At 35.3% G+C, this 21959-nt stretch overlaps 1 protein-coding gene and 1 long non-coding RNA gene across 6 annotated transcripts in view; one reads left to right on the forward strand and one right to left on the reverse strand.

Moving 5' to 3' along the window:
* Positions 1-8644: 8644 nt before the first annotated feature.
* The window catches only part of BTBD8 (BTB domain containing 8), a 107334-nt gene continuing 94019 nt past the window's right edge, over positions 8645-21959 (reverse strand). For 4 of the 5 annotated variants that reach the window (XM_046000587.1, XM_046000569.1, XM_046000605.1 and 1 more), the window contains 6 exons: positions 21381-21442; positions 16462-17173; positions 16119-16203; positions 15597-15736; positions 11813-14140; positions 8645-10530 (listed from right to left, as the gene is read on the reverse strand). In XM_046000587.1, the coding sequence (XP_045856543.1) occupies positions 10061-10530; positions 11813-14140; positions 15597-15736; positions 16119-16203; positions 16462-17173; positions 21381-21442 (3797 nt within the window). In that variant the 3' untranslated portion in view covers positions 8645-10060. The remainder of the gene's footprint in view (positions 10531-11812; positions 14141-15596; positions 15737-16118; positions 16204-16461; positions 17174-21380; positions 21443-21959) is intronic. The other variant, XM_046000577.1, reaches the window with a different exon arrangement.
* LOC123938910 overlaps positions 12274-21959 on the forward strand; it is a 78907-nt gene continuing 69221 nt past the window's right edge. Inside the window, exons 1-2 of the long non-coding RNA XR_006817787.1 lie at positions 12274-12403; positions 16564-16724. This is a non-coding gene — a long non-coding RNA (uncharacterized LOC123938910). The remainder of the gene's footprint in view (positions 12404-16563; positions 16725-21959) is intronic.

Genomic DNA, 21959 nt, shown 5'->3' on the forward strand with positions numbered 1-21959 from the left:
TTTTACTTTTGCCTAGTTTTCTGCTGGATTACTATTAGCATTCTTCTGATTGATATATGAGGTATTTATATATTAAAAATATATTGGTCGGGGTGCCTGGGTGGCTCAGTGGGTTAAAGCCTCTGCCTTCGGCTCAGGTCATGATCCCAGGGTCCTGGGATCGAGCCCCACATCAGGCTCTCTGCTCCGCAAGCAAGGAGCCTGCTTCTCCATCTCTCTCTGCCTACTGATCTCTATCAAATAAATAAATAAAATCTTTAAAAAAAACAACAAAAAAACCCTTTTAGAATATAAAATCCTTTAAGTAAAGTAAATCCTTCAAGTAAAGGAAGAAACTATAGGTACTTCAAATTTTCACTTAGGGTAAACACTTGATCAAAATTAATAAAGATATAAGGGAACTAAAACATGAAAATGAGATTTTCATACACAAAAGAAGTATCACTCCCATGGATGACTCAGTAACCAGTCACATCTTTCCAAAAAACATACTTAGGAAAACTCACATTTTTTCCCCTAAGAATTCTTACATATGAAATATTTTTCTTCATTTATTAGTATCACTAACTTTAGAATCTACTGACTGAATTGTTATTCCTAAGATGTCATCAACATTATGTTCAAATAAATTTTGAGATGATCAGTAATTTTTAAGAAAAAAAATAGAATAAAAAATTAACTTATGATTTTTCTGCTTCTAAATACATTAAAAAACGTAAAAAGCAAATAAGGTGTTAAATCTGTGATGGTAATAATAGCTGCTTGACACAGACATGCTACAAATAAATCTGTGTGGCAATATAAACTGACTCCGAGATTTGTGCCACATATGACAGCTCAAAATATTTTCATTTCCTCCTTAGTAATTCTTAGATTTTCTAATCTCATTGACTATGAAAAGCACGATCATCCCACACATTGTTCTTGCATTGAGTTTAATGTAATCGGCCCAGAATTCTAGCTTGATTTTCAGAATTGAGGTGAAACTGAATTCCAAGCAAGTTATCTAATTTGACCAATAATTTAAACTTGTATAGTATAGTAATACTTGGAATTATTTTTCTACTTTAATATAGTTCAACTGGTTAGTTGAGTCTAATTAGTTTCAATGATTTTTTATAAGGTTGGCAAAGCATCTAATTTGTTTTCATTTATAATTCCTGATTAAAATGGGTTAGTGGCTATTTACTTATTTTACTTAAAATATTCTCACTTATCAAATGTGTTATGACTTACTGAATCTATGCATATTTTTAAAAACTTTTCTTTTATGCTTCTGTTTCTAATGCTTCTTTAATCATGAGTCTGGTCAAATATATTTTGTTTACCAGCTTCTTGCATTTTAATTTTTGTTAAAAAGCAAAAATTTGCTAGTAATACATATGTGTTAATTTAAAAAAGCAAAAATTTCCCCCCAATTTATCTTCTGCTTTTTCATTTTGTTTATGGTATTTTGGTCATGTTGGTTCTAAATTCTAAAGAGCCAAATTATCAATCTCGTACTTTAATGTTTTAGACTTGCATGAGTTTTCTGAGGTTCGTGTACTTTATTTCAAGATTATATATATATTTTAAAGATTATATATATATGTTACATATATATTAGTTATTATATATATTATATACATTTATTATATACATGTATATATATTTTAAAGATTTTATTTGTCAGAGAGAGAGTACAAGAGGGGGGGAGCAGCAGGCACAGGGAGAGGGAGAAGCAGTCTCCCTGTTGAGCAGGGAGCCCGATGTGAAACTCAATCCCAGGACCCAGGGAGCATGACCTGAGCCAAAGGCAGACACTTAACTGAGCCACCTAGGCGTCCCTTATTTCAAGATTATATTAAAATACTATGCATGTTTTTGCATCGTACTCTTTTGGCTTCAAAGTTTTAAGTTAAATTTTGGTATCTATGGAGATGATGGTATCATTTTTCTACATTTAACCTATTAATATGGATGTACCATATGACTAGGCTTCCTTACATTAAATCATCTTACATTCCTTAAATTTTCATGTATTAAGTATTTCTGAGTCTTTTAGGAATTTTGTGTTATTATACGTGGTATTATTCTGTAATTTTCTGTATTATGCGATGTTTAGGCAGGTTTATGGTGATCACATTATGATGGCTTCTTAAATTGTATCTGGAGGCTTTTCTTGTTTCTCCATACTCCAAAATGATCTTGAATGCTTTCTCAGTTTCTTCCAAGGTATAGATTTTTCTCTCTTTTTGAGATTATTTTGGTAATTTATATTTCTCTAGAAGTCCATTTCATCCAGGTTTTCAATGGTTTTGTATGCAGTTGTGCAAATTAGTACCTTGTTATTTCATCTCTAATATTGTGTTTTTCTCTCCATTGTGAAGATTGTTTTAAGAATCAGCTCTTAGACTTACCAGTTTCACTCATCTCTGATTTCTAATTAAGTTCTACTATTGTCTGTATTCATTCCTTTCTTCTGATTCAATTTAATGTTATTTTTCTCACTTCTTAAGCTTGAGTGTTATTCTCTATACTTTAAATCAGAAAACTGTAAAAATATTTTATTTACCTTCTTGGCTTTAAAAGTAGATTATGTATGTTTTGAGAGTTGCATATATCTAAGTAAAAAAACAATTTTGTAAATGTGTTGTAGACATCTTTTTCCTAAGCATGTAGTAGTTTAAATGTAGGTATATTTCTATTTCAGTTTTTTTTTTAAGGGAACTGTTCTTGCAGCGTGTTTTTTATTTTATTTTATTTATTTGACAGAGAGAAATCACAACTAGGCAGAGAGGCAGGCAGAGAGAGAGGAGGAAGCAGGCTTCCCGTCGAGCAGAGAGCCCGATGCGGGGCTCGATCCAGGACCCTGGGATCATGACCTGAGCCAGAGGCAGAGGCTTTAACCCACTGAGGCACCCAGGCGCCCCTCTATTTCAGTTTTTTATAAAGTTCTCTTGCCAGGCTAAAATTGAGCATAAATGGAAAGAAAAGAGGTACATTTTACATGAAAACTCTTTTAGGGAAAAAATAAGTCCTTGTGTTAAAGTATTTTTTCTTAATATATTCCTGATTTGGAAATTCATTGTTTAATTGATTGGGATATTATTTTTTTAAAGATTTTATTTATTTATTTGAGAGACAGGGATCAGTCTCTGTCCCTGTAGGCAGAGAGGCAGGCAGAGTAAGAGGGGGCCGCAGGTTCCCTGCTGAGCAAAGAGCTTGATGTGGGGCTCAATCCCAGGACCCTGAGGCCATGACCTGAGCTGAAGGCAGAGGCTTAACCCACTGAGCCACCCAGGCGCCCCTGACTGGGATATTATTATAAAAATGTAGAATCAGAATAGAATTGAAATTCTCAAAATTAAAATTCTTGTAATGTTGGCTAAATTTGGAAGTAGTTAAGGAACCACTGTATGAAAGATGAATCATGGACATTAAAAGTAACTCATGCGATATTAACATGATAAAAATGTACATCTCTCATATCTAAGCCAGATTCAAAGTGCTCTTGATATAAGAATTTACAATATGAAAAATATAAATATCACTAGAGAAGAGTGTATAGATAATTACAAGCTGAAAATAGCTCCTGGAAGTTATCATTAAACTGACTCAAATCAAATCTCCACTTTCACCTGCCCAAACCTCCGCAGAACAAGCAGAAGATGTTGTGGGAGTAGGAAGATCATAGTTTGTTGAGTTTCTGAATTTTGAAAGATGTTCTACTGTGTACCTTGGTTATCTCAACTACATCTCAAATGTGACATGTCCAAATTGAAAATTATCTTTTTTTCAATCAGGAACCATCTGTCGTCTTTTTTTTTTTTTTTTTTACTTGTTAGAATAATGGGATATGGGTAGGGGATCACCTTTATCCCTCTTCCCAAGTCTTCACCCTCAAATGGCAACCACATCTCGTTCATTCTACACCAATTATCTCTCAAATCTGTCCTGTCATTTCTATCCTTGACACCAGTTCCTAAGCGTGGGCCTCTTTTTTCCCTTAATCATTCCAATGACACTTTTACAGGTCTTCCTTCCTCTAGTTTCTTTTCATTCCAAAATATTTTCTATATAATCTTAATGAAAGTCCTATAATGTATTTGCTTTAAAATTTTTTCTAAATATGTTTGCCTAGATGGCAAACATCTTCATGTTTTGGCCTGGCCTGTATTTCTCCAGCTTTATATCCCACTGCTGTCCCACATGCATTCAGTGCTTTGATTGTATTAAATACCTAAAGTTCCTTGAAGTGCCCTGTGTCGGTTAGGACTCTTTGTGCTTTATCCCACTGCCTCCTGCCTCTTCCTTGATAGCCCTGATTCAATTATTATTCCCAACTTCTTATTTTCAAAGTGCTGAAGTTACTTCCATCTCAAAAATAAACTACCACGGTCTCCTTTTCAGTTTACTTCCTTGAAACAGTTAGTTGTTTACCTCCTGCTCACATTTTTGCCCTTCCTACTATTCTAAAAAACACCAACTGACAAAAGCTGCCAGTAAAATCATAATGTCCAAATCTAATGAACTAGTCTAGGTGTGCACCTTAGTTGACATTTCAAACAGCATTCAACACTGTTAACTACTTCTACTTATCCCCAAACAAACCAACCTACTTCTTTTTCTGTGCTTTGTAGGACACATGGAAAATATGTGAGTTAAAAGATAAAATCATCAGTATCACTTAACCATAACCATCATTAACTATTTTTTACTTATTTCCTTCAAGTATCTTCTTCTATATACTTATAAATATGAAAAATTGGGATATTATAATATGTATTTTGGGTTTTTAAGCATCTCCCCTTGGCATTAAACAGATGTTCTGGAAACAATTATATTCATTGCATAATGTGTTATAGATGCACCATATTTTATTTAGCCTTCTGCTACAGTTGACATTCAGCTAGTTTTCAATTTTCATTAATGTATCTAGGTCTCAGATTCTTATTTCTTAGTGGGAGATTCCAAGAAGGGAAAGGACTAGGTTCAGGATATGAAGATATGTTCATGATATAGATTGCCTAATTACTTACAGGAAAGGTAATTTACATTCCCATAGCAACATAGGAGTATCCAAAATTTATCATTCTCTTGCTAACATTGTATTTTTTAAAAAATCCTTTCAGTTTGATAGGTTCAAATGGAACCTCTTGGCCTTGATTTGTCCTTCTGATTAGTAGTGAGATTATACATTCATCAGTCTTTTCTCCTTACCTTACCCTGCTAGTCCTCTTACTTCAGCATATTCCTTTTCCTTCTCCTTCTCAGGCTTTTTACATTTTAAGATTTTATTTATTCATTTGACAGACAGAGATCACAAGTAGGCAGAGAGGCAGGCAGAGAGAGAGGAAGGGAAGCAGGCTCCCTGCCAAGCAGAGAGCCCGATGCGGGACTCGATCCCAGGACCCTGAGATCACGACCCGAGCCTAAGGCAGCGGCTTAAACCACTGAGCCACCCAGGCGCCCCAGTTAAGTGACTCTTGATTTCAGCTCAGGACTTGATCTCACGGTTTTGAGTTAAGATCCACTGGGCCCAGCATGGAGCCTCCTTAAAAAAATAATGAAAATAAGATGCAAATCAGATTGTGTTACTCCCTGGACTCTACATCCCCATCCAACTTTATCCCTTGCCTTACCATCTGTTTCCTTCTCTCTAGCCATATGGAACAACCAGAATTCCCCACTGCCTCTAAACTTTCTGCCAAGAGTATGCCTCTTTTGTCTTGTGAACTCCTACAATAATAAGGGAGCTCATCCAAGTAACATCCCATCATTTCCCTCCTTTAGGCATTGATTATACTTTATATAGAGCTATGTTATGACACATTACAATTTCATAATTTTTTAAGAAAGATTTTTATTTGAGAGAGAGCGCGAGCTGGAGGGGAGGGGCAAAAGGAGAGGGAAAGCAGGCTCCCCACTGAGTAGGGAGCCCCATGCGGGGATCAGTCCCAGGACACTACCTGAGCCAAAGGCAGACGCTTAACCAACTGAGCCACCCAGGTGCCCCTGAATGATAGCGATTACAAAATTCCTTTTAATCTTCTCCCACCATCTAATTATCACCAAATGCTGTAATCTCAGTCTATCTGGTATCTCTGTTACCAGATCCTCCTTCATTTCCCATTTCTAAGGTTGACAAAACTATTTTTTTAAAAGATTTTATTTATTTATTTGACAGAGAGAGATCACAAGTAGACAGAGAGGCAGACAGAGAGAGGGAGAGGGAAGCAGGCTCCCCACTGAGCAGAGAGCCCGATGCGGGACTCGATCCCAGGACCCTGAGATCACGACCCGAGCCGAAGGCAGCGGCTTAACCCACTGAGCCACCCAGGTGCCCCAACAAAACTATTTTAATTGCATCCTGAGACTTGGGTGCTTCTCCAAACCAGGCCATCTTCACTAGAGCTGACAGTTATTTTTCTGAAACACATATAGTTTTGTTACCTAATTCCTTAAAAAACCAACTCTGATGACTACCCATTTTGATTGTAGGTTGCTATTTCCTCAAAACATGGAAAGCTTGTCTATTGAGAGTTAAAGGAATGCACAGTGGAAGGAGACACAATTCTCACTGAATCCAGGATTTTGACTATTTAAACACTACAGCATAGTATTTCCTAACTTTAAGAATCCAACTCCAGTCTCTTCTTTAGCTCCATCTCCTATAATTCTTCTTCCTCATCCTCAATACACATCCATTACCATTCTTTAACGCACTGTTGTGTCTAGTATGCCCTATCACCAAGCAAATTTTTACTCATCCTTGAAAGCCAGCATCTGGTTACTTGGTTGCTCCAAGAGATGTTATAAAGGGGTTTTAGACTGTTTTCATAATCTTTATCAGTCCTCCAAAGCAAGCCAAATCAAAATAAAAATAGGAGGGGCGCCTGGGTGGCTCAGCGGGTTAAAGCCTCTGCCTTCAGCTCAGGTCATGATCCCGGGGTGCTGGGATCGAGCCCCGCATCGGGCTCTTTGCTTAGCTGGGAGCCTGCTTCCTCCTCTCTCTCTGCCTGCCTCTCTGCCTACTTGTAATCTCTATCTGTCAAATAAATAAATCTTTAAAAAAAAAAATAGGATTTTTTTCTTGGTATGGACAATTGGACGTTTTGTAACTTCATATAAACTACGTATAAAAGCATCTTTTAAGGACATTTCTATTTTTATTTATCTATAACATAGAATCAAAGTAAAACCAAAGTACTTTCTATACAAGTACTCCTCAAGCTAAGTCCCCTGGCCTACACTTCCAACTAGACTGCAGCCATTAAGCCCTTTATAGAAATTCTGAAGGAGTCACAGAATATTAGTTACTCTAAGAAGCTTTCTCTAATCTTCTCTTCCTGAGAAGCTGTTTGTAGCTTCTCCTTCTGGGCTCACACATCTCTGACCATATACAACTGTTATCTTACCAAACAAGAGTATAGTGTGTTATTTCTCTTTTAGTTTCTTCCAGCTAATCCAGGGTAAGGACTCTATTATCAGTTTCCTCATGTGTAAAATAAAGATGATAAGAAGACGATTCTCATATAATTATTATGAGAATTAATGTTAGTGTATATTTAAAGCACTTAGCACAGTGTCTAGCATATAATAGGAGCTAAATAAATGTTAGCAATTATTTTTCCCTTTGTGTTTGTTAAATCATGAAGTACTAGCCTGAAGAGTCCCACAGCAAACAGGCTGGCAGATGCACAAAAAGCATAAGAAAACACACATGTCCTGAAATTACCTAAGAGGTCACTACTTAAGCAAAATGCCTTCCCTATACCGAATTTGCAGATGTGACATGAAACTGAATGGCTTTTTAATGTCTAGTAGTTGAAGAACAAAGTTTTTAAGACCTTAGAACTGGGAAAGAAGTCTCATTTATAAAGCATCAAATTTCTGAGCTATTTATTAAAAAGAACACATAAAACAATTTCATATTTGGAAAAAAGGAAATAACACAATGTCTTGGGAATTTGCACTCTTTCTGAGTATCATACATTACTTCTTTATATAATAAATCACCTATAAATATGCTTGCTCTCAAGCTTTATAAAAATCAAATGAGCATGTTTTGTGGTAGAAATAACATCAAATTAAAATTAAGAAATTTTAGATTGTAGCCCATGAATTAGTTATGGGACCTTGGACAATCTTTCAATTCCTATGGGCTTCAGAGTTCTTTGGAATTTGAAGGGATTAGACTAATCTCTAAGTTCCCACCCATCTTGAAAATACAATGTTCTTACAATGCTATATTTTAACTTCTTACATGGTTTTCCCCCTCACTAGAAACTTAACACTCTTTTTTTTGAGTGGAGAACAGGAATCAAACCTTATTTATCTTTGTACCTCCATGCGTAGAACAAATGCCTGTTTCTTGACAGAATGAATGAGTGACCCCTACAGAGCTTCTAGTTTAAAAAGGCTTGGCTTTGGGGTGCCTGGGTGGCTCAGTTGGTCAAATAACTGCTTTTGGCTCAGGGCAATATCCCAGGGTCCTGGAATCAAGACCCACATCTGGCTCCTTGCTCAGCGGGGCACCTGCTTCTCCCCCTCCCTCTACCTGCTACTCCACCTGCTGTGCTCTCTCTGTCAAAAAAAAAAAAATAAATAAAAAAAAATATATATATATATAGTAAAAACAAACAAACAAAAAACGCTTGGCAAATTTATGATGTAACAGGTTAATGGCTAAAATATAATTGTTATTATATAAAAATAAAAAAATGAGCATTAATGTGATTGTAGCTATTCAAAATACAGATTCACTCTACTGTTAATTTTTTGAAAATCGTTATTTTATTTATTTATTTGACAGAGAGAGAGAGACAGCAAGAGAGGGAACACAAGCAGGGGGAAAAGCAGGCTTCCCACCGAGCCAGGAGTCTGATGCAGGGCTTGATCCCAGGACCCTGGGATCATGACCTAGGTAAAGGCAGACCCCCAATGACTGAGCCACCCAGGTGCCCCGTGAAAACCGTTATTTTAGAAAAGGAATTCTAAACCAAAAGGTTTCCTTACTTTTGACATATTTTAGAGAAATTATGTTAGTTACATAGCTTTGAGAGAGGCTAATTCCACTAAATTTTATCATCCTAAGAGCAATGTGCACATATATGAAGTAGGTATCCAAGTGTTCACTCTCCAGTACCATTTTGTAGAAGAGATTTTTATCTTTGTCTTGCTACCAAAATTATAGACTGAAAGACAATGTGATCCAGGAAATAAGGAACCAATTATACAGACACACTGAGAAAGCAAACATACATGCATGTGTGTGCACAAACACACACAGTTTAACTTAGTTCATTTGAGTTCAAATGACTCATGTACCCATTTTAAAATTAATATTTAGTACAGGCTTATTGCTAGAAAAGTTCCAAAATATCTCTAATATGGGATGGAAAATGAAGAGCAATTAACTAACTATAAAGTCTGTATAGGTGAAACAAATGGACAAGGGCAGATGCCTCTCTTTGGATATGCCCCAAAAAAGATAGTTATGAAGGATTCCATTTCTCTGTTTTAGCAGCAATGTGACTGAAATTTGAAGTGCATTTACTTCACAATTTCCTGGACCTGCACTGTTGGGAAAGTGAAAGTTTCTTCTAATACTCAGTTATCAGGCTCAATCACACCAACCTGAGTTTGAATGTTACTCACTGATTAACTCTACATGAATTGACACAAGCACAGTAAGTTTTTTATTGTTAAATTACTGTTATCATATGCAGAGCAAAAAGTAAAGGGACTGATCTACTTGTGCATTCACATTTTAAATCCTTGAATTATAAACAAGTGAACAAATGATCAGTTAGGAAAGGAAAACTGTAAGGTTTCTTTGTAAGTCTACTAATTTCACTAATAATTAATAAAACATGCTCAAAAATTTTAGAAAAACACTTTTTTCTACATATGATATATTAATAAACAAATTATGTTTACCTCAACAAATTGGAAAGGCTCCCTCAATATTAAGGACAGTCTATCTCTGACTAATGCAATTATTATTTGGATATAATATAAGCATCAAAAAATAAGGTGGTGGCATAGTTCGAAATTTTCCAAAGTGTTAATACTCTTAATGCTGAGTTTCCAGTTCCAGAATTGTCCATTCCCCTTGGGGTGAACAATCTTCAGAGGAAAAACTAGCCATGGTGATGCTTGCTGAGGAATCATCAAGGGGAGAGGTTAGTTCACTCCATCTGTTCAAAGTGTCAACATGTGCTTTACCCTGAGGTTTTGAGCTGTCTCGTGCTAAAAGTAGTGTCTGCTTGATTAGATACTGTGCTAAATTTAAGTCTTCAGGAACAGAATTCGTAATATTTAAGTTTGAATCCTGTTCAGAGAGCAGTTGCTTTAATAGTGTCCAATCTTGTTCTGCAAAGTGCTGATCATCTTCAAAATCCATGTCTGTAACATGTGTTTCTGATTCCATTTTCTGCTCAAATGCTTCTACTACATCCATCTCATATATTGGAGAGAGGGTTTTTGAAGGCCGATGGTCATACATGTAGGTTTGTGCCAGTGTGTCACAATCATCTATGTCTCCTGAAATAATTCATAATACTACACAATGTAAAAATTGCTCATGTTGGTACCCCTCAGAGTTTTGTAGAACAATATTAAAACAATGTAACAGTTATAGTCCAAAAAAAAAAAAAACCAGAATGGAAAAAATAACACTCATACAAAATTGACAAGATTACTGAGGCATTTCTTTTTCTATTAAAAAAAAAAAAAAAAAAACAACCGAAGGATGTTTAGCAGCAAAATCAACATGGGCAACTAACAATAATTCTCTATACTTTAATTTGAAAATGTGTGATACAGAAAACAAAAATTATTTAAACATAAACATAGAATGTGCACATGTATCTAATTCACTATAATATGAACTTAAAAGAGAAAAAAAGACATGGTTATTTTATGGTGATTTTTAAGTTAAGTCATTTCCAAAAGGGGAATAAATACATTTTATCTAATGCCTTATTTGTATATTGCACATGCAAAAGAGGATGCAAGCAAGGACAAACAAAAAATACAACTTTAAAGAGCTCCCTATTGTTGTGATTTTCCTGAACAAGGGCTATTGATCAGGGTCTTTCTTAGTTCTGATATACAATAGCTATGCGGTCAGTCACTATTGCATATTTTAAATGTGGGTCATTAGTTCAATTACTTTAATAAGGAAGACAAACACACAAAACAATTAGACAGGAAATCATCTATACATATGAAATAAGCCTGGGCTTTTTTCATATATTATCATTACTTCTAAATATAATCTCTTTTAGGAAATTTATCTTTTTACTTGAAAATTTTAGAATTATAGTGATCCTCGAAGTCTTAATCTCTGTAAAATGCATATAAATTGTAATAATTAATCTAGTTAAAATAGTTCAGTGCTTTTAGTTATATTATTATAGTTATTGCACAGCCCTCTTAGATATATACTAGCATAGTCCATAAATCATATCCAATGTATAATAAAATTTCTAATAGTCAAGAATTCTATGTTAAATTAGACATAAATAGCTACGTAATAGCAAACTAAGTTTTCTCTTTATTCTTTCATGTAAAATCTCTTAATAGATTAGCTCTAATAATAATCAAAATTTTGCTAGATCTTAACTCTGCACTAGGATTTTAAGTGAACAATAAAGATTAACTAGCTAGTTTTCATATTATTAAGAAATTTAAGTTTTCATTTGAAATTTGTATCTGTTGCTTAATTATTCTAACTAAAATATAACATTTGGGGCTACTTACAACTTTAAAATCTATAAACTCATTTTCTTACAGATTTAGCATTTCTATTTCTGTACATTACCTGCAGATAAAGCAATATTAGCTTTTTTGGTAGCTGTAGAATGGTTCTCTTTCACTTGACCTTCCTGAGGCAGAAGTTGACTCCGACAGGAGTCCAGAAATTTTGTAGAGCTGTTCTTTGGTATGTCAGAATTGGGTTCTCTTTGATGAAGCTCCAAATGACATGGTCTTTCTTGAGATTTTATATCATTATCTGAGAGCTTGCTGCGTTGCTGAAAGTCATTATCTACCTTGCTTCCACAGTTTACTTTATCTTCTGGAAGAAGCTGTCTGCCTCCTTTGACCAGGACATCTACTGTGAACTTTTTTCCTGTGGCTGAAGCATTCTGTTTATCTTTTCTTGATGAGTCAATGCTACTGGGACCCAAGAGAGAGCTTTCGTTTTTATATACATTATTGCCTTTATCTTGTTTACATTCTAAAATACTACCTTCATTTCCTTGTGTGTACCTGGAATAGCAGGTCCTTCCATGATGTTCATGAGAAATGCCATCAAAAACATCAGAAGGTGAAAGAGAATCTACAGAAGGCTGAAAGGGAGTATGGGCTTCCCCTTCATCAGATCCTAGTTCTTCACATTCATCTACTGAAAGTAAGACTGATCTTTTAAATTTTTTAGTTGCAGAAAACTCGTGACTTTCATTTTCTGTTGCATCTTCAAAAGCCAAATTAATTATTCCCTGAAACTGCTGAGGAACTGAGTTAGATGTACACAAATTTTCTCCAACATTTTCAGCTTCAGATCTTTCATCTTCTGTTTCATCTGCTGAGGAAGAAACTTGATCTAGTTCTTGAGCAAACTGGACACTGCCTCGTCGAATATTTTCTTTTTCCCTAGGGTGAACTACTGTAGATCGAGACCAAATTTCTGGCCGTTTCCTAGGAATCTCATCATCACTTGTTGAATTAACTTGGAAAAGATCATTACTACTTTGCTTCTTCATTTTCACCTCAATTCTTAAGTTACTGTCATATATTTTTAATTCTTCAGGAGTACTGGTATCACTGCTACTTCTTCCAAGAAAATCATGGCACAGCATAGTGCCACATTTAGAAATACCTCTGTCATTTGACCCATCATCATCCTGAGACCCTCCAGCATCATAGTCTTCAGATCTGGGCTTTATGTCATCAGAGGAAGTGGTAGCGCTGCCGGTGTCAGATTCAGGGCTGTCTCTCTGCTGCAGACCACTGGTACTCAAATTCCAGTGGCTCGTAAAGGGAATTTCTGGAGTTTCATGGCTCTCCGGAGTTTCTGTTGTTTCCATATCTTTAGGAGAATTTTTTCCTGATATTTGTTCCAAAACACAGTTGGAAGAAATATCTGAGTCTGCTGTAGCATGTTTTATTTCACTCATAGCAGAGTCATCAGACAAGTAACTAGGAATTTTCTGTTCTTCTACATGAATTTTAGATTTTCTGCTATCTTGGACAGAATTTAAGGTACCATTTGTCCTTTCAGCAACACATGGTAGAACATCTTTGACACATTTAATGCTTAATTTTTTGTTTGCATCTTGTTTCCCTCCTTGCTTCTCCCTGTCTGATACTGAATGGATTTGCTCTGCATTTGCTGAATCTAAATCACAAACAGGATTAGAGTTCAAGGAGTTTTCACTGTGATTTGAAATCATGGATTTTAGGACAGCGGCGCTATAAAATTTTGGATCTGCATTATCACTCCTATCAGAAAGACAATGTATTTTAGCTGTGTTGTATTGATCTGATCCTTTGCTGGAAAATTTTGTTTCATTTTTATCTGAACAAATCCGTTTTGATTCTAGTTCATGTTTTATTGATTTATCCAGATTTGAAATACTTTGGCATTCTAATACTAACTTCTCTTTCCCTTGATTATTTAGTGGCTTTTGTGGGTCAGGTTTGCATGATGACTGGAATGCTTCTCTACCGCTGATTTCTGATGTGACATTAATTAGAGGTTCATGAGGCTTCTGTTCAGAAATATCATCCTTGTTATTATTATCATGTACATCATGAAGCATACTTTTTTGGACAACACATGTTTCACTTTTTAAAGGTCTCTGAGAAGAAGGCTGAGTTTTCAACACAACCTGTCCAGGGAGTGTTTTCTGTTTTGACTCTTTATTACTGAAAGTTTCACTTTTCTTAGACTGATTTGTTAAGTTTTTAGGCATTGATGCTATTTTTGCATTAACCTTAGGCAAAGATGTGTGTCCTTGCTTAACAATTTTTCTCTTAGGTGTTTGTTTATCTGCAGTTGTACTGTGGTCCAATTTTGTCACATTTTCATCAGATCTCTTTGAAGATAATGAAGATTTTACTGAATTCGGTGACTCTCCTTGAGATCCTGAGAAAAGAAAATTTAAAAACATAATGTACTTTCCAATTTGTGAATGAAATGCAGTATTTGTTTTTAAATTACTTTAGGAGAAATAAACAAGAAATGATGCACCTGTGACATGGACAAAGATTAGGTGTCAGGAACATGATAAAATAAGAAAAATATTTTTTATTATAAATATAGGGGACTACTGTGCAGCATCTTAGTAAAATTATTTAAATAGGATCTTTTTCCTCAAGAGTGTTGATCCTTACACCAGAATTGGATTTGCATAAATATATGAGGATGGAAAAATCTGATTTTCTTATATCAAAAGAGCAGGAAGGATCTTCCCTTTGAAGTTTTTTGGGGGAAAAAGACTGTTCCACACAACTAAAAGGAGAATCAAGCTAAATATAAAATAGAAATGTTGAAATTACTGCAGTTATTTTCCTGTCAAACATGAACAAAACTAATTTATTTCTCATAACAAGACCATTTTTATTGTAGATCATTTGGATTAACAACTTAGATGTACAGTGGAAACTAAAAATGGTAATTGGAGGGCAAGGATTAATTTTGAGAATCTATTTGTTTACACTGGTTCAGTCCTAGAGATGATAATCAAAACTATCAAACAGAATTGCCAAACCTCTGTAAGTTTAATTTTTAGTTATTACTAGAAATTGAATAATTTTTCTCTAGCTTATTTTAAAATTCACTTTCGGTATTAATTAACTCAAAATTATTTTCAGGTTTTTACAAACTGCTCACACTTATGTGAATGTTTAATACATAGAGCAAATTAATTTTAAAATCAGTTGTTATGTCATCTGCATGTCCTTATGCAATCTGATCAGTATGCTTTTCTCTCTTAGAAGAGAGAAAACAGTGGCAAAACAACAGGCACAGCACAGAGGGAAAATTCTTCTCTACATGTCACAGTGCTTAAGACTGTACCATTACTTTTTAAAGGGCTCTAATATTAGTGCTGGTTTTGCACACGGAATTCCGATAGTTTTCAATGAAACTGAAGAAACCTAGGCATAATATATAAAAGGACTAAAATTACAGGTAAATTATTGACTCCCTTAATTATTTCTCATAAAAGACAATAAAAACCAAACCCACACCCTGAAATACCAAAATCCTTATCTAGGAACGCCTGGGTTTCACTCTTGGTTTCGGCTTCGGCTCAGGTCATGATCTCAGAATCCTGAGATCCACAGCTCTGCCCTCCAGAGCCTGTTTGGGACTTCCTTTGACCCTCCCCCTACGTGCAGGCCCCGCGCTCTTTCAAATAAATCTTTTTTAAAAATACTTATCTAAAAGTAAAAGTGTAAAGTCTTATCTCTATAGTATGGCACAAATGTAAAATGAGTGAAACCCTGTTATATTCTTATTTGTTGCTAAAGTTCCACATCAGAGTTCTGCTTATTCAATTTAAACACAGAAGTAATACCCAGGACCATATCAGCTTTACCTTGAGTTTTAGCAAGATTAGATGAGGCATTTTTTGTTCTCTGTTGAGCTGTAGCACAACCACTGCCATTTCCTTTTTTCTTTAAAATTGCCTGTGGTACTGGATCACTATATCCTTTGTTAGTGACCTTCTTTAGCACACTAAGAAAAATGATTTGCATTCAGTACTGTACTCAGCAACACATGAAATTTTAAGACTCATATTACAAAATACATTTTTTCCTCAAGGAAATTAAAAATTATCTTTTTTTTCTAAAAATAGAAAAACCTTATGTTCATAGGTCTTTAAGTTTGTAAACCTGCAGGTCAAGTATAACAAAGCAATACGTATCAAGTGCCACAAATGTAATATATCATTTTTCATACACTATCTTCTTTTAATAAAGTTTAAAAATATTGTGTAAATAAATACATTCCCTAACAAAGAAGAAAAGATGTTTTTAAAATATTTAGCTAGAAGTTAGCACATAATTAACTTGCAGAGAAAGCTAATGTACATGTAAAATAATGAATAAAGACTTACCTGTTATTTATACTAGTTTCTTCTTGAATGCCTTTTTTATTTGAAGTTCCATTGGTAACTTTTGAAGCAGGTCGAGATTTTACTGCTGTAAATTAAGAAAAAGTCCATCATGAAACAGAACATTGAATATGTAAAAGCCATGCATAAATTCACTGGCCAGACACTATATCCAAAAATAAATGTTAATGTGGGAAGAAGTATGTTTTCTCTCAGTTTGCATGAACACATGTAAATAAATGCCTTTTGGAATTTGAAACTAAATAAACATCCAACTACAGAATGATTTTTTTTCTAGGAACTTTAACTGTCAGGAGCTATTAAAAGTGAGGGTACTAAAACCCACCTACAGTAGAAGTTTTGATACTTTCCACACTGTTTTTCACTGTCTGTCTTGGAGAGTCACAAAAGGTCAGTTTATTACCAGAAGGCTTCTCTTCTCCTACAGATCCATTTTCGTTTGGTTCATCCAGGCATTCAGTGGAAATCAGAAATTCCATACTTGAATTGGTCGATCTGCTGGAAGCCCCTGCGATACTGAGGCATGGAGAATCTTTTCCTGTCACTTTCTTCAAAGGCTTTGCTTTGGCTTGCACATTTAAGTTTCCAGTGAGTACCTTGGGCCTGGCACCTGTAATGTGCCCTTCCTGATTTCTCACTCCTTTCTCATTTAATGAGTTTTTCTGTCCATTTGCTGACGCTGCTGCAGATCTTTCCACAGCTTGTCTAGGCGACTTGTTTGCTGACTTAGCATTATCACTGTTTTCTGTTTGGGACTTTATTACAGCTTTGGGCTTTCCAGAAACATTCTTTCCCCCGGTTTTAAGTTCTTTTGTAACCTTAGATGCTGTTTTTGTACCACCCTTTTCCTTTAAATCATCATGTTTCAAAGTTTTATTTATAGTATTTCTATTAGTACTTGATGAATGACCAGATGCTCCTAATCCATCAGATTTCATCTTTTGCTTAGTAGAGGGATAACTCCAACAATCGTTCTTGGTATTTCCTCTCCAAGATTTGCTTTTTATAACACCAGAGCCAGAAACTTGTCTCCTTTGCTATAAAGAAGAAAAAAAATTCTTTATAACTTGACGGAAGTACTTGACTTACAATACTTTGTTTCAATAAGCAGCTTTTCAAAGAGAAGAAAGTAAAGATCACATTACGATATAGGGCCACTCAAAATTTGAATCATTTTTCATCACTTGAATGTGTTTTTGGTCACATTACCTTAATTGAATCTGAAATACAGCATAAAAAATTAAAAGACAATGCTATTTTAAAAAGGCATACTATTTAGCTTTGCGAAGTTACGGTAGAGATTAACACCTAAAGGTGTCAGGATGCCTTGGGTCAATGATAACAATGTCCAATGTTTTTTGAGGCCCACTCCCAGGTTCTGTGCTAAAACCCTTTTCACACGTTATCTCACTTAATATTCATAACACTCCTATGAGAGAGCTCCTGTTGCTATCTCTATTTCATAAATAAGAAACTGGGGATTAAAGCTGATATGTGATTTACCAAGGTCACATGCTTGTAGGGATGGAAGTAGGACTTGAGCTCATGATTTACTACTTTAAGCAGGTAGTCATTTATATGGTATAATTTGAGGTACATTATAAAGATTTTCACCAAAAACTGTCTCTTCGATCCTATCCCAAATGTCTGAAATTTTATCACTAAAGATTTAATCCTTGGGGGTGGGCTCCTGGGCTGCAAGCCCCTAGAAACGAGACTGCACATCTGAAAAGTTTGTCTCTGGGAAGAAACAAAATAGTAACACAACACTGCAATATGGAGAAAGTGGAGGAAAAGGGATCCGAAAAACAGGTAAAGTAGGTAAAAAAGAGGAAAAGAGAAGAACACTTAAGACACTGAAGACAAAGTGCCTGTATCATTTCGGTTAGAATCAACCTTGCTATGCAAGGGAACAACAACATTTTAAAAAGTGCTGGGAAGTGCAGAATAAAATTTTAAGATATTGCCACTCTTTATGAAATATGCCCCCCCGCCTTGAAAAGCTGTATGAGACTGCAAAGGTCTAAGGAGGAGCCTTCATCTTTGTCTTCATCTTTGTATCCCTTAACACTGTGCCCATAACATACTGGATACTCAAAAAAATGTGACACATGTTTTCAAATCTGATCATATATTGATATACAAATCAAGGGCTAATATTTCCGAATATAGAAAACTTCCATTTACATTAAAAATCTGTCTAAGGTAACATATATGGGGGTGGGAATACACACACACACCTGGCTGAGTTTAGGGAAAAGAGAGGTAGAGTCCTAATAAAGGAATCACTGGGTTGTCATAGCTTTATCTCTAATTGACTTAGGATAGTTAAGAAGTTATTAACCTCTCTGGGCTTCATATTTATTTCTAGAGGGTAGAGACTGGTCCTACTCAGTGCAGTGTTCCAGGATTCTATGTAATATTTATAAAAGTTCAAATAGGTTTGGTCCTCATTTTTTGTTTTCTTAATCAAATCTTAGCTCAAAAAAACAAACAAAAAAAAGGGGTGCCTGGGTGGCTCAGTGGGTTAAGCCTCTGTCTTTGGCTCAGGTCATGATCTCGGGGTCCTGGAATCAAGCCCCGCATCGGGCTATCTGCTCGGCGGGGAGCCTGCTTCCCCCTCTGTCTCTCTCCGCCTGCCTTTCTGCCCACTTGTGATCTCTGCCTGTCAAATAAATAAATAAAATCTTTTTAAAAATCCTTTCTCTATTTTTAATACCTAAAACCAGGCAGACTTCTGATTTTAGACTTCTTCTCACCCTTAAAAGTGATCCTACTTAATCTACCATATCCTTGAATCAATCTTTTTTATTTTTTTTTTAAATTTTATTTATTTGACAGAGAGAGAGATCACAAGTAGGCAGAGCAGCAGGCAGAGAGAGGGGGAAGCAGGCTCCCTGCTGAGCAGAGAGCCTGATGCAGGGCTCAACCCCAGGACCCTGATATCATGACCTGAGCCTAAAGCAAGGCTTAACCCACTGAATCTATCTCTTTTAAAGCATCACGCTATGGGTGAGATCTATGTAGTATATGTAGTATATGCAGTAACCATACTCCTTTAGAAACCTTATATTAACATAGTATAGCAAGATGAGGATTCAACGTATACACATATATCTAGACATTCTCTAACTTACATCTGCGAAGTTTACATATATTTCTTATATACAAATGGCCAGGTGGGAAGATGTCTGCTACTGACAAAAATGAGACCACATGCTAATGAGAAAAATGAAAAAAGAGAGCTATCCTCTAGAGAATTCCGTGCAGCGTTGGTGGTATAGTGGTGAGCATAGCTGCCTTCCTCTATAGAATTCCCCTTAGACACCCCTTTGGTTCCAGTATGATTCCTTTTGTTTGTTGGTTTTCATTTAACTTTTTATTGTAGTAAAATTTACACATAATCAAAAGAAGACAGACTAGTATAATGAACCCCCATGTACCTATTGTCCAGCTTTAACAGCAATCAGCTCTTGGCCAATTTTGTTTCATATATTAACTTCCCTTTTATTTTGAAACAAGTTCCAGACATTACCTTAAGTATTCTGGTACCAGCACTCTTCTTAAACCTTTCTCTCTGTCTTATCTCACTATCTTTCTCCCACTTCCAGATCTCATCTCGTCTTGTAAAACGCATCTATTCCTTCCATACTTATTGAGCACTCACTAAGTACCAAATAATTGCACATAAATTATTTCACTTAATTTTCCCAAGAATTCTGCTAGGTTTTATTAGTCCATTTTACAGATAGCTAGCTCACAGATGGCAGAGATAACAAAGGCAACATCAAGGCTGCACTGTCCTGGCAGCTGTGCCGGTCGTCAGTGCTGCAATCCCTGCACTTGGCTGAAGAGGCTTCCTCCCACACTCACACACTTCCCGCCCCTGTTAGGAGATAAAGAATGATGCTAAAAGACCCCAGGAAACCTGTATCCTGTGCTCAGCCTTCTGGCCTCATGGAGGCCACACCTTTTCCATTTCACTCCCTCACAAAACCAGTGAAAACCTAGGTAAGGATTAAAAAAAGAAAAGAAAAGAAAGAAAAAGTGAAGTCAAGATTTTAACTCTTATTATCCCAAGTCCAGCACCCCTGTCAGTATTCTGCCCTTCTGAGGGGAACAATATTACAATATTACCCTATTTTCTTCCCACCATGGTTAACAGTATAAACCCTCAGGCCACCCGAATGTCAGGAGGGGAAGAAGAACAATGAGACTGTTCTCTTTTGCTGTTAAGGCAAGAAAAGAGGACAAGCTTGGTTGATAACAGTGAGTAGAAAAGCAGAAAGAAAGGCAGATAAAATAATTCTTAGGAAGCCTAAAAAAATACAAAAAACAAACAACAACAACAACAACAAAAATCCACTGGGGATAAGAGAGAGGGAATCAGTACATAGAGAAAAATGTCCTAAGAGTGTTTCTGTGGAACTGTACCATATACCTAAGAATGGTCAGCGGGGAGTCTAAGTGTTCCATGCTTAGCAGAAGTAAAATGGCTCACATTGTAACAAATATACAAAGTCATTTGTGTGTGGGAAGTGGTAAAAAAAAAAAAGACAAAATTTACCATCTTAACCATTTTTACGTGGGAAGTACAATAATGTTAACTATATAGACCTTGTGCAACAAATCTCTAGAACTTTCTTATCTTGTAAAACTGAAACTCTATACCCACTGAAAAATTGCCCTTTTCCTTATACCTTTAGCCCCTGGCAACTGCTATTCTCCTTCCTGTTTTTCTGAGTTTGACTACTTCATGTACCTCATATAAATACAGCAAGTCACTTTTAAAGTAAAACACAACTAACTGTACTCTTGGTATGAATTGCCTTTTTCACACCAAAAATGTATTATGTGAATTAAAATCTTAGTATTGAGAAAACTGGGACAACTAAAATCTTCTTTAAGAAGTAGGTTAATTAGAAAATTAGACATTGAATTAGGTCTAGAATTGTAGACAACTTCTGATCTGTTGGAATAGCTTCAATATGTTAGTTGCCAAAAAGGTTTTCAAGGAAATAAAAAAGGCAGAATATTTCACTTCCTATGCCAGCTGGATATTAAAAATTCACATCATTTAAAAATTTATAGAATGTTAGCTTGATTGAAGAAAGACTCAAGATTATTTTCATTAAGAAACAGCTTTAATGAATGTATTTAAATAATCACTGAAACATAAAATAATAAAATTTAAATTATTTAGCATCCTTTTTCATTCAGACCCGTGAAATTTTAAAAGTTTACCTGAGAACTACTGAATACAGGCTTCCTGCCAAGTCTTCGATCATCACCTTTGTCAAATGCAGCTGTAGAAAGAAACAATTTATTTTTATAGGAAATACTATCATTACCATAAAAGTAGAGGGAAAACAGTATGCTAGCAGAAAAAGATTATGTTTTAATGGAAGTAACTTAAGAAAGGCTAAAAGCAACCTAGTATACGCAAGTAATTCCATTATATTTTAGAACTTTTTTTTTAAAGAACCCCATTTTCAATCTTATTTTCTGGTGTCTATGGATTTTACATAATTAAAATTAATAAATAAGAAATATAAAAACTCATGAGAGGATTCATAAATTTACAAAAAAATGGAATTTTCTCAAGCTGTGAAATTTTAGAGATAATTGGTTTCATTTAGTTTTCTAAATTTCAAAAAATTACAGATTGTGGCAAATGTAATATTTTATAAACCATTAAATATGAGAAGGTGCCTATCCTAAAAAATGTAAAAATACTTTGCTGAAATTAACTACAAATACTTCCTGCTTTTGCAGAGATATCATGAGGAAGAAGGAAAGAGAAGAGAAAAAAATTAGGTTCTG

This window comes from Meles meles, chromosome 1 (assembly GCF_922984935.1).
Source record: "Meles meles chromosome 1, mMelMel3.1 paternal haplotype, whole genome shotgun sequence".
Taxonomy (NCBI): Eukaryota; Metazoa; Chordata; class Mammalia; order Carnivora; family Mustelidae; genus Meles; species Meles meles.